The sequence below is a fragment of the Chrysochloris asiatica genome, unplaced genomic scaffold (genome assembly GCF_000296735.1).
Source record: "Chrysochloris asiatica unplaced genomic scaffold, ChrAsi1.0 scaffold00052, whole genome shotgun sequence".
NCBI lineage: Eukaryota > Metazoa > Chordata > Mammalia > Afrosoricida > Chrysochloridae > Chrysochloris > Chrysochloris asiatica.
Genome location: NW_006408570.1, coordinates 1118225 through 1132043, shown reverse-complemented (window position 1 = coordinate 1132043; position 13819 = coordinate 1118225). Strand labels below are relative to the sequence as shown.

Below are 13819 nucleotides of genomic sequence, written 5' to 3'. Positions count from 1 at the left end.
CTGATACAATTTGATGAACTTGACCTACACCTATGGATGCAGTAGCTCAAAAGAGGGAACAAATCTTTACAGCAAGGATCATTCCCACCCCCTCCATACATAGAGTAAACTGAAAAACAAACTTTTATCACTAAAAAATAGTTACGTAAGAGGAGTTTCGGATGTAAGTTCATTTACAAAAACCAACAGTGTTCCTTTATAAAATCAACAATTAGAAAATGCCAACAAAAACTATAAGCATTTTGGTATGAATGCAAAAAGTATGACCAAGACTGTTAACAACAACAGAAAGTTTAAAAGTTTAAAAGAAAATCTTACTCCCCCCGCCCCAAAATTGTCTGGAATGATGATTAAGTGACAATATATTAAATATGATACAGAGAAGAAACCGACAACAAATTGGGCAATAAGACATATTTGAAATTGTATTTTTAAAAAAAGTATTATTTGCTACCAAATATATCAGTAATGAAAGTCCCTCATCAATTTCTCTATGTTGATATTTTAGTCTCACAGTTTAACTTTCTAACTGCCTCTATGTGTATCTGTGTGCTTGCATATAGGTGTACTCCCAAAATGGAGAAAGAGGTATTTCTTACATTTCTTTTACTAACAACCATAATATTTTCCTTCAGAGAGGTTTTATTTCCCAAGATCGCTTACATAATGAGAGAATAATTATAAATAGATTCACAGTTTATTTTAATGAATAGACTACTATTATTTAAATAACTACATTGTTAAATTAAGAACAAAAATCTGAATGTACATGTGACTATTTCCAGATACAATGTAATCTGCTGATGACTGATGGAAATTAGCATCACTAACTCAGCTAGTACATCTGACATGACAGACATAAATAAAAGACTCAAGAAGCAAGAAAATAGTTAATTCTTTGTTGTTTTTTTTTTTCCTTTTAAATAATACTCCAAAAGCAATAATAGGAGTCCTGGTATGGTGCTATAAAATAAGCACTGGACTTCTAACAGCAAGGTTGGTAGTTAAAACCCTCCAGTTTCTCCTCCAAACCCTAAACAGGGTCACTGTAAGAGTCCAATCCAGCTCAACAGCACAAAAACAAGAAGCTAAAAACAGAGCCTCCCAACTCTCATTTAATAAGCAGAAAACCTAGCAAAAATGAGAAAACAGAGTTTTAAGGTCAATGTACATCTTTAGTAGGCAGAGCCAGATAAAGAACTACTCACCAGTACAGAATATATGTGTAGACATCGATAAACAGGAGAAAAATCCACCAAATCTTGGGCCCCAGGTACCTGAAAAAAAAAAAAAAAATCTATCTATATATGTATATATATTCAACCAACATTAGAAGCAAATTCACTTACTATTAACTAGGAGCCCAGTTCTAGTATTTATCACAAAACTAGTAAATTGTGAAAACATACGCCAAGACTGAGACATAGACTACCAAAATGGATAGCACAGAATAGAAAAACATGTAGCAATGGTCCTGTATTTGCTTTTTAGCTACATCATGGGCCATCGGTCTCTGCCGTTATTGTGTGATACTGAATCCATTCCAAATCATAGCGACCCTATAATATGGGCCTCTACAAGAGAAAACAAGAAACACTGGATAATATAACTTAGATGGTTTGACTTTGTCTCCTTGGATACATGGCAATATACATAAAAAACTAAGTGTTAGTGATTAAAAAAAAAAATGATACACAGAGAGAATTAAACATCTTGCCAACCAAATTCTGAAGAGCACAAGAACTGGTGAATGCTTAGGTCAGCATTCAACTGGACACAGAGATTTGCTACGAAGAGAAGGGAGGTCATATGTATATGAAACCTCGACATCAAAACAAAAAGTTAAAAAAAAAAAAAGATTTGAGGATGAACTGGAACACAGTGGTGCTCTGTGACGTGACATGAGTAAGTCACAAGTAGAAAGGGCAGCTGACTTATGGAGGATACCAAAACTGAAATGTTCAACAAACCACACAAAACAAAAGCAACAATAAGGAAATAATCAAAATAAAGAGCCATCAGAAGTTTTTACTTTTAACATGCATGCCTAATTCCTGATAACAAGGTCAGTTTCCCTTATTTCAAAAATTAAACATCATTTCTCCTTTTGGTGCATAGCTTCTTCACCATGGTGATTTTGCCAATGAAGTCTACACATTGTACCATTCAACAGTACAATGCCGATTTTATTTTCCTTCTGAAATCACCTTATCTCTATATTCGTTGGATCAAATATATGTACTGTCCTGTTCATGTCCCTTTGCATCCAGCAGGCAGTGGATAACTCTGCATTTAACAACCTGAAAATGGTATACACTCAATAAGCCCTCAAAATAGACTTCTATGTGTAGCCTAAGGTTGACAGTAAAGAGCTCAAGATATGACCTAATGATCCAGGCAAGGCTTTACTTTTAAAATTAATCTATCACTCAACCAACCAACCCTTAGAAGAGTTCATTAGAATCACAAAAGCATTTTACAAACAGATGGGCACCATGTAGCTAAAGAAGTAGGGTAAAAGACATGTGAAGTTATTAACTTTCAGATTACATATGTATACTTGTTTTCATCGTAGTAACACACAGAGTCGACAGGTGGTCATTTTAGGGAATCTTGTTTGAAATAACCATAATATCAAAGATCATTAGTCTCTCCTCTTTGAGTGTCATGTGGATATTTAGGATAAAATAGTTTTATTTTTCTAACACCTACTAGTGAGAACTACAACTAAATGACGCACAAAATCAAGAAAAAATTAGAAACTTTCTAAAATTACATTTATAATAATATTTATGCTACATAAAACTATACATTCATTTTAAAAAGAAATATATATAAATGTTTAATCTGCATAGGAAATGAAATTTTTTTATTAAGAATTAATAGTTTTAAACGCATTATAAATATGTTGACATATATAAAACACTGACTGAAATTTTCTTTCCTAATTTTAAACAGCAAATTCAATCATAATTTTGCTTATATATTCTTCTCAATTCAGTTTGCTTATTTTTTCTCAGAGAGATAGTTTGTCTCAAAGAGAAATTGCTTCAAGCCATTCTTCGGAGTCTTCTCCCTTTCACATGTCAAACCAATCCTTATCGAATGAACATGCATATTAGGGGACAATATCCATAGAAATGTATGAGGAATAAATTAAGGGAACTTAATTTAATGCAATAAGATTGATTTTTCTAAGAAGACTTTAAAACTGGAGTTATTTAAAGACGTATAGAAGATCTTGCCTATCATGTTCAACAAGTACTTATTACCAAGCCTATCTCTGTGAGGTTTCCTGACACCATCTCACTCCTCGGTTTTACTACTCACTCCTCAGTTTACTACTGACTCCCACTAATGGCTCTGTTGTTTACAGATCTAGAACCATCATCCAGCTAAGTCCTCTCAAGCATATGACTATCTGCTTTGAAAGCAGTAGAAAGAAATCTAGACAAGAAAAGAAGGAGCAAAACAGGGCTTCAGTTCGCAATCCCTACCTCCACTCTCAAAATAGCCTAATATTTAAAAATTATTTTTCCCTCTATGTTCCCTTCTGTGAGGAACACAAGGATATGCCTTCCTCCAGAGGAGTGCTGTGAGGATAAAGGTATGTAAAGTATGCACTGACTCATGTTGCTTTGAGCTAGATGTGTTTTCTCTGCTTCTACTAATAAAAAAGACGAAAGGAGAAGAGCAACATACACTCTACGTGAAGGAATGCTACGTGTTTGGAAGGATAAAAATTGAACTCTCAAAAATCTAAATAAATGGGGGCGAGGGAAGAACACCAGAACAAAAGGCAGTTTTTCCTAACTCACATAAACAGGTCTGTTTTAAGGTCCACATTTTGCTCACCATTTAAAATGCTAAATCTTTGTCAAAGCTGTCGTCATTCCTTTTCCCCTGCTGTCCCCCCTCCTCCCGAGAAAGTTGCAAAGAATGATTCAAGTAGGTTTAAATTTCAGTTAGGGGCCAAGGGAGTGGTCCAAGGACACTTTCCTAAGCTAACAATGACTGTCTCTAATGGTTTCTGTCTCCTAACAAAAGCCATGACTCCTTTCTTTATCAGCTTCATCTAATTTTTCCTTTCCAAAGTAAATAACACAGGCCTTGCATTTTACACATGTCCAAGTTTGACAAATCATTATCGACTGAGACTATAACTGATAAGAGATAACTTTGTGGTAGGACGTTGTCATTTCCTCTCATAAGGGCTTTCTTTCTGAGATACAGAAACATGATTAAAATAGTTAAACATTTCCTCTGCCTGGCAGTCAGGAACTCAAGACATTAAGATACTGGGGTCTGGTCTGTATTTTTCTTGAAGTTCAAATAGATTTGTGACGATATCAACAGTAGCTATAAGGAGTAAACTGAAAATTATCCTTTTTTAACTAATTGATTTCCTTAAGAATTCACATGAAATAATTTCATCACCAAGGACAGCAGCTGACTAATTCCCCATCTAGTTTCTGCATAGAAAGTCTTCTGTTAGTTCAAACCTATTTATTTGGGGGGAACAGTAAATAATAGGTAGGATTTTAAAGTCTGTATGTAAGCTACCTTTGCCTCAGAACATGGTATCATAAAAAATTAAGTAAGAGGACTTGGGAATGATTTTAAATAACAGTTGTTAAGTGCCGCCTAGTGGGTTCTATATAGAGTTTCTGAGCTTTAAATCTTTGTGGGAGCAGCAAGCCTCATGTATCTCACTTAGATCCACATGTGGTTTGCAGTCCAGTGCTTATCCTACAGAGCCACTGCAATATCCAGAGGCAGAGCTCATGGAGGCAACTACTGCATGCTTCACAATGACATACTCACTGTTGTTATATGCCGTGGAGTCGGTTCCGACTCATAGCGACCCTGTACAGGGTGTCCGAGGCTATAAATCTTTACAGGAGCAGAAAGCCTCATCTTTCTTCTGCGGAACAGCTGGTAGTTTCGAACTGCTCACCTTGTGGTCCGCAGCCCGATTCGTAACCACTACACTATCAGAGCTCACTAGAGATCATGAATCCACTAGACCCCGACACATATGGCTAATCTGTTTCAGTACAATGATGCTTACATTTGTATGATAAATACTAATAACTTCAGTCTATTTTTTTGTTTGTCGGATATTTGCTGTTAAGTGGTGGTGGTGGTTATGTGCAGCAGAGTCAGTTCTGACTCAGCGACCCTGTACAGGGTTTCTGAGGCTGTAAATCTTTATGGGAGCAGAAAGCCTCATCTTTCTCCCATGGAACAGCTGGTAGTTTCAAACTGCTAACCTTGAGGTTTGCAGCCCAATTCATAACCACTACACTACCAGAGCTCCTTATTGTTGGTAAGTGCTGTTGAGTCAGCACCAACTCAGAGGGCCACTGTATAGGGTTGAACTGCCAACTTCAAAGTAGCATTTATATCTCATAAATATACCAGCTACTGTATAGTTACCACTGTATAGGGTAACTAAAAAGAGTCTCGAGATAGTAGGCTAGAAAGTGAGAAAAGCAGCTCTATAAGTTGTTGTTAAGTCCTGAGAAGTTGGTTCTGACTCATAGTGACCCTGTATAGGGTTTCTGAAGAGCAGCTAATGATTTTGAACCACTGACCCTGGGGTTCAAATCAACCTCTTAATTCAGTGCATACCCTACAATGCCACAGTATTAAAAAAAAAACAAAAAAACTCCCTAAAAGTAAGTCTTAAGAGCCTCTAAGACAATATTTATTAAGGAAGATGCAAAGATTCAGAGTAAAAATAGAAATTCTACATGTTCAGGAAGAAAAGAAACATGAATTTTTCTGATTATGAAAATTCTTGCAATACATCAAGATTTTATAAGATTTTATAAGATTTTATAAGATGTTTTTCTTCTTATCTAATACAATTTAGTTCAGAGAAAACCTTGCAGAATATAGAAAGGCAAATGGCTAAGTTACTCTAGTAAAGCATAAGAAAAATGTTTTTACATACTATGAAAAAGATTTTGAATTGAAAATAGAAAAGACACCTCAAGTTTTAATGTGGCTGCGTGCCTTCGAGTCGGTTCCGACCCATAGCGACCCTGTACAGGGTTTCCGAGGGTGTAAATCCTTATGGGAGTAGAAAGCCTCATCTTTCTCCCGCGGAGCAGCTGGTAGTTTCGAACCGCTGACCTTAAGGTTTGCAGCCTGATTCGTAACCACTACGCTAATAGATAAGTTTATTTTGTATTTTGAAACACACTACCACCCCATCCTAAAAAAATAAATAAATAAACAGTGTTGTTGTTGTTGTTAAGTGCCGTCGAGTCGGTTCCGACCCATAGCGACCCTGTACAGGGTTTCCGAGGGTGTAAATCTTTACGGGAGTAGAAAGCCTCATCTTTCTCTCGCGGAGCAGCTGGTAGTTTCGAACCGCTGACATTAAGGTTCGCAGCCCATACTATCTTGAAAGACTCACTAGTGAAGGGAAGCAGGAAACAAACTATGCTTTACTGCAGTATAAGCATAGTCATTAGAAAAAATGAAACAGAGTACAAGAAAAGACTGCTTGCTTCCCTGTACTCAAGAAGAGTAGCAAATGTACTAAGAGAGATTTGCCTATTCTGTTGATAATGACAGCACAAGAAAACAAAAACAGAAATGCATTCGTGTGCCCTAACCTTTGTTCCCACAGCTGTTTCAGAAAGCACACACACGCACACACACGCATGCACATACACACCGGCCATTTGCTTTTGTCTTAAGAAGCCTTTCAAAGGAGATGGGCCACCCAATAGAGGATAGAGGCCTGCAAGGAATTCATATATGCTTCTAATTTGTTAGTCATTTTCTATCTTGAAAATGCTTCTGATTAGCACTTTATACAAACAAAGCAGTTTCTCAGTATTGGTAGGTAAATGCAGGGCTGGTGCCCACTTCTGAGCATCAGTTGAATCTCAAGTCACTAAAATGTACAAGGCATTTTTTTTTTGTTTTTTGGCAGGGATGAAAACTACAAATGATTCACTGAAGGGTCATTGCTTTTGAATTCAGAGGATCAATTGTGACTGCCTATATTATGTCTGGAAGCCAGGAAATACCTGGGAAACATTTTTCATCAGTGTGATTTCTGAACTACTTTGCTTCCAAACTTCAGAGAAAAGAACAAAAAAATAAAGAGAATTCACTTGGACATAGGCTTTCGTGGAGTTAGACAAAATATCACAGAAACAAACAAAACAGAAGACCTAGGATTTTTTCTAAGTCTGTGAAGAATATCCTATCCAGAGCCCCATCCTAAAGAGTACAGCATATTTCTAATGAGTTTATCACAGATTAAACCCTATACAGGGTTGCCATGAGTCAGAACCAATGCAGCAGCATTTAACAACAATAGCAACATACATAATGCACATTAATGTACTCGACTATAATGTCAGTTTGAACTTGTTGGTAGTTCAAGTTCACCAGTCACTCCTGGGAAACCCTATACAGGGTCGCTATGAGTCGGAACCGATTCAATGGCACTTAACGACAATCTTTAACTCTATAATAAACTGTCAAGCTTTTTCTCAAAGTAACTGTACCATTTGCATTTCCACAGCAATGTATGAGAGGGCTTCAAAAATTTGTAGAAAAATTTCAGTAACGTTCAATTTCATTTTCCATGAGCTTTTTGAGGCCCCTTCATGTGAAAACTCTAGCTGCTCTACAAGATTGCCACGACTTGGTAATGTCAGTGGTGGTGGTAGTTATGTGCCAAGGAGTCGGATCCAACTTTTAATGACCGTACACAGCATTTCCGAGGCTATAAATTGGTATAGGAGCAGAAAGCCTCATCCTTCTCCCAAGGAATAGCTGGTAGTTTTGAAATGCTGACCTTGAGAATAACAGCCCAAGTCGCAACCACTATACTACCAGAGCTCCTTGATAATGTCAGCATTTTTTATTTTAGCTATTTTAATAGCTGGGTAGCTGAAACATTATTTCTAACAGAATCTACTGGAAGTAATTGGAAACAGGCTGAATAAACTATGGTACGTCCAAAAAATGCAATATGATTTAACAGTCAAAATAAAATGAAACTATCTTCTATAAACTGGTGATATAGAATAATTCTCAGGATACATTTTCAACAGAAAAACCAAAGTACAGATATATAGATATATAGATATATACACGATGTTAATAATCATATTGTATATGCCAAAACCTAATGATATTACTTACAACAGGTGGTCAGGAACAGGAGAGCAAGGATATATCTCTTTATATACTTTTGCCTTTTGGACCATATTAATATTTTACATATTCAAAAATTAAATTAATAAGCACAAAGCGACCCTAAAAAAATACCAAAGAAAACAAATGAACTTAATTTTATATCAACATGGTAACAATCACATGGGGTGGAGCTAAGAACTATCTCAACAACCTAGAACCCTAAACTATGTAGCCCCAATGGGATATACTGTGAGGAAAAAAGAACTTCAAAGAAGCCTTATACTTCATAAGTGTATTGCATTAAGCAGCACTTGCAGAGAAATTATGAAACTTTCTGGAATATGCCCTATGATTGGATTGTTGTTGTTAAGTGCCATCGAGTTGCTTCCAACCCATAGCGACCCTGTATAGGGTTCCCAGGAGCAGCTGGTGAGTTTGAAATGCTGACCTTGAGGTTCAAACCAACGTTGAGATTGAAGTGTTTATTGTAGGGAGCCACAGCAGGTTAAAAAACAGTAAATAGATTGACAGTATGGGAACCAGAATCCTCAAACATATAAATATGGAATGGGAGAATACCAATAATAATAGATTGAAATTTGAAATATCAATTTAAAGAGGTGATTTATAAAAATGTACATGTGTGGATGTGGCATGTGTGCTTCTTAACTCTTTTCACAAAAGGAGCGTATCTAGTGCCCATATCTCAGTATCTAAATATCATTCTTCAGTATCAGAAATCAGAGCTCTTTGAGAAAATGGCTGATTTCTAGGGCTACTGCAGAAATGGTAAACAGTGAATCTATAACAACATATTATGCCAAAAAATTTAAATGCTCAAAAATTGATTGAGTCATGTTAAAAAGATAAAGTATGAGACACATAATGGCCAAATTTGGAACTAGAGAATCAAAAGGAAAGAGAAGTCTGGACTATAAACCAGTGTCCGAAAAAAATAAGAGGTTATATGTCCATATTGATACTGGGTAAAAATAAAAAGAAGACTTAAGAAAATTAATTAAGGAGAGAAAGGAAAGTTCTTTATGGGAAAATGCCAACTAATCAATAGGGAAGGAATTATCAAAATAGAAAATCACTATTTTACAACTCCTATAGTAATAAGTAGGAGCTCTGGTAGCATAGTAGTTACGAATCGGGCTGCAAACCTCAAGGTCAGCAGTTCGAAACTACCAGCTGCTCCACAGGGGAAATATGAGGCTTTCTGCTCCCTTAAAGATTTACAGCCTTGGAAACCCTGTGCAGGGTCACTATGGGTCGGAACCAACTCAACGGCACTTAACAATAACAAATAGTAATAAATAAGGAGCTCTGGTAGCGTAGTGGTTACGAGTCAGGCTGCTAACTTCAAGGTCAGCAGCTGAAAACTACCAGCTGTTCGGAGGGAGAAAGATGAGGCTTTCTGCTCCCGTAAAGATTTACAGCCTCAGAAACCTTATACAAGGTTGCTATGAGTCAGAACCGACTCCACGGCATATCAGCACCACCACCATAGTAATAAATGACTAAGAAAAGAATTATCAATGAACTCTAAAGCTACTGCATGAAAGATGATTATGAAACAGGATACTCACATAGTCTAAAATATCACTCTACAGAGAACTTATTAATTACAAAGGGGAAGGTACCTTTATGGAGGAAAACCTAAGGATATCAATAGGAAACGCCTGATGTACTGCACTGTGAATGCTAATGTTGATTATAATTAGTTATAATCAACATTAAGGTTAATGTTCTTTCTCAAAGTGATTAACCTAAACTAACCATGAGGACACAATCAGATGGAATCAAATTGAAGGACAGTAATGGAGACTAAAAAGACATGAAAATCAGGTGCAGTGTGTTATTAGTTGTCTGAATGAAGCTTCAGAAAAACAAAATCTTTCATAAAGCACATTGTTGGAACACTGGGAAATTCTGGATATGGGCTATATATATTAGGTGGTAGTATTGTTACCAATGTTAAATTTCCTGAGTGTGATCATTGTATTTTGATTATTGAGAAGTTGCAATATTTTGAGCTGAAATATGATGAAGTATGCCATTTTTATCCAAATGATTCAGCTTTTATCCAAATGATTCATACATGTATGAAGAGAGAGATGAAGGGAGCTACAAGTATACATATACAGGCATTCATTGTAGTATTCTTGGAACTTCTATTAAGATTTAAATTCTTTAAAGGAAAAACAATTTTTATATAAAGGGTGTTGTAGAAGAGGTAGGATTGAGTTGGTCCTTCAGGAAAAAGTACATTTCAGTATTTTAAACAAGGAGAAGGAGAAAAGGAAGTGCATTCCCTAAAGAGGGTTATAAACAATTTGGTACCCTTGGTGACAGGGTTGAGTAAACAATGAGTGTATAAAGGAGAAAATCTACAAAACCTGAAAAAGCGGGAAATTTTTTTTAAGGCAAATTATTTCAAATCAAAATGAACAGTAAACTATCAGCACCAAGAAAAACAAAACAAAACAAAAAGATCTTAAATCAATTTGAACCATAATATATCGTTGCCAAAACAGACTTGAAAGAATAAGAATATAAAACCAAAATAGACTGTCTAAAGCATCTCATAATGTTCTCATTTAAAATTTTTAATTGTCCAGCTTGGCAATGGATTATATTTATGGGTCCTGGTGCGATGCTGTAGAATGAGAAGTGGACTTCAAACTACAAGGCCAGCAGTTCAAACCCACCCGTCACTTCTTAGGAAAATTATACAGAGTGGCAATGGGTCAGAACTGACTAAACAGAACTTAACAACATGACCACTAACTTCTTATTTTGGACAATATATAAGGAAGACCTAAGTATTGCTGCATCTGAATTATGGTGCTAGCAAAGATTACTGAAAGTACCATAGACTGACTGCCAAAAAACAAAAACAAAAAACAAACCTGTATTGCAAGAAGTACAGTCAGAATGATTCTTAGAAACTAAAGGGGTGAGACTTCATCTCTTGTACTTTGGATATACTATCAGGAAGGACCAGTCCCTGGACATCATGTTTGGTAAGCAAAACAGGGGAAGACTCCCAACAAGATGGATCAACACAGTAGCAGTAATAATGGGCTCAAATGTAACAACAACTGTGAGGATGATGCGGATCATTATGTTTTGCATAGGGTTGCTAAGAGTTGGAACTGACTAGATGATACATAACAACAACAACTTCTCATTTGTCACCAATCGTCTGTCACTTTGTTATGGTGGTTTGCAGATGGCTATGATGCTGGGAGATATGCCTCCAGTATTTTAAATACCAGCAGGGTCATCGTTTCCAGACTTAGACAGACTAGGAAGAAGGAGAAGCAGACTACTTCTGAATGCTTACCCACTGAGAACCTTACGAGTAGTAGTGGAATATTTTAGGACATACTCTGGGAAAGTGAATACATTATTAATAGTAGCAGGACATGGTCAGATATAGTGTCAGAAGATGAGCCGCTTAGGTTGGAAGGTACTCAAAATAAAACTTTGAGTCAAAGTAGAGGTGACTGTAACGGCATTAGTGGAGCAAACTTTTTCATTTGCTGGTAGGGTACAACTCAAATGAGAAAAACCAGCTGCAGATAACAATTAATAATCTAAACAAGAAATGAATGAAGTATGAATCCAGAAAATTTTCAAGTAGTGGAAAATGAAATAGAACATGTAAACATTGATACTCTAGGCATTTTTTTTTTTACCTGAAATGGACTAGTATTGATCATTTTGAATCCCAAAATAATATGGTTTACTATGTTGGAAAACTTACACTCATCATTAAAAAGAACACGTCAAGATCCATCTTGAAGTGCAACACTGTCTCTGATAGGATAACAGCCATGACTACAAGAAGATCAGTGAATGTGACTATTATTGCAAACGTATGCAACAACCACTAAAGTCAGCGATGATGAAATTGAAGAATCCTACCATCTTAACTCTGAATGTATTAGAATGTGCAATCAAGATGCATTAATAACTGCTGATCATTTGAAACAAAAAAGAAGGATCAGTCACCGGAAATAAGGCCTTGGTGATAGAAATGATGCTGGAGATGATATGACAGACCAAGAGGCAGTTAGTTGTTAAACAGCACAAGGGAACACTGAATGGTTTAAATTTAAGAAAGGTATGTACCAGGGTTATATTCTTCACCATACTTATTCAATATGTATGCTGAACACATAATTTGAGAAGCTGGATTATATGAAGAAGAATGTGGCATCAGGATTGTAAGAAAACTCATTAACAGCCTGCAATATTCAGATGACACAACCTTGCCTGCAGAAACTGAAGAGGACTTAAAATTCTTATCGATGAAGATCAAAAGCCAAAGCCTTCAGTATGTGTTGCACCTCAATGGAAAGAAAATAAAAATACTCACCACTGTACCAATAAATAACATCTTGATTAATAAAGAAAAGATTGAAGTTGTCAAAGACTTCATTTTACTCAAATCAACCATCAACACTCAGGGAAGCAGCAGTCAAGAAATTAAACAATGTATTGCATTAGGCAAATCTGCTGCATGAGACTGCTTTAGATTGTTAAAAAGCAAAGCTGTCCGTTTATGAAAGTTGGACAATGAATACGGAAGACCACAGAAGAATTGATGCATTGGAGTTATGGTGTTGGAGGGGAATATTAAAATTACCATGGACTGCATGGTAGAACAAACAAGTCTATGTTGGAAGAAGTACAGCCAGAATGCTCCTTAAAAGCCAGATGGCAACACTTTGTCTCATACTTTAGGCATGTTACCAGGAGGGACTAGTCTCTGGAGAAGGACATCATGCTAAGTAAAGTAGAAGCTTCGACTAAAAAGAGGAAGACCCCCAATGAGAGTATTGACACACTGACAGCAACAATGGGCTCAAGAGTAAAAACTATGAGGATGTTGCAGGTAAAGGCAGTGTTTCATTCTATTGTGCAGAGGGAAGGGTCTCTAAGAGTTTATCAATTCAATGGCACTAACAACAACAACACTTCTATTCTGCCTGTATATGTCTTTAATAGACCAGCCTTCATCAATAACAAACAAAAAAAAATCAAAGTTTCCAAGGGTCAAGAAGTATTTGGGGAAAATGAAGTACACAAGTAGTTTCAATAGCATTCTCTTAACAGACACATTGTGTTTATTAAATATCTAGAATTTCTATTCACTCTTACAAAAAAATTCTTTCAAACATATGGCCACTTCAGTCTAATTGTGACTTTGCTTCCACTTTACCAAGCGTGACTGGTTCATCCTGGCAACACTTTTGATAGACACTGGCATAGAGCTGTACAATAAACACTGAACTGCAAGTTCTGTAGGAACCTAATGGTTGGTGAGTCAAATTCACCAACAGCTCGTTGGAAACCCTATAAAGGGTCACTATGAATCAGAACCAACTTGACAGCACTTAACAACAGCAGTCAGTGCTATACTTAGCTCCACAAGAACACAAATGTGATAACAAACAGCAACTACCAGTAAGCCGACACAACAGAGAGTATGGCTTACTGAAAACACCATACACTAGCGGCATTATTGCTATTCAGGGTCACTCTATTACTATTATGTTTAGAGAGAGAATAAGTTGGAAATCCAGATTTTTATGTGAATTCAACTGACTTTTAAAGGTTTGCAAAATATTTT

The 13819-nt window shown here is 36.3% G+C and overlaps 1 protein-coding gene across 1 annotated transcript in view; it reads right to left on the bottom strand.

Moving 5' to 3' along the window:
* EXOC6B (exocyst complex component 6B) overlaps positions 1-13819 on the bottom strand; it is an 859602-nt gene that overhangs the window by 490573 nt on the left and 355210 nt on the right. The window contains 1 exon segment of the mRNA XM_006862890.1: positions 1209-1277. Within this exon segment, the coding sequence (XP_006862952.1) occupies positions 1209-1277 (69 nt within the window).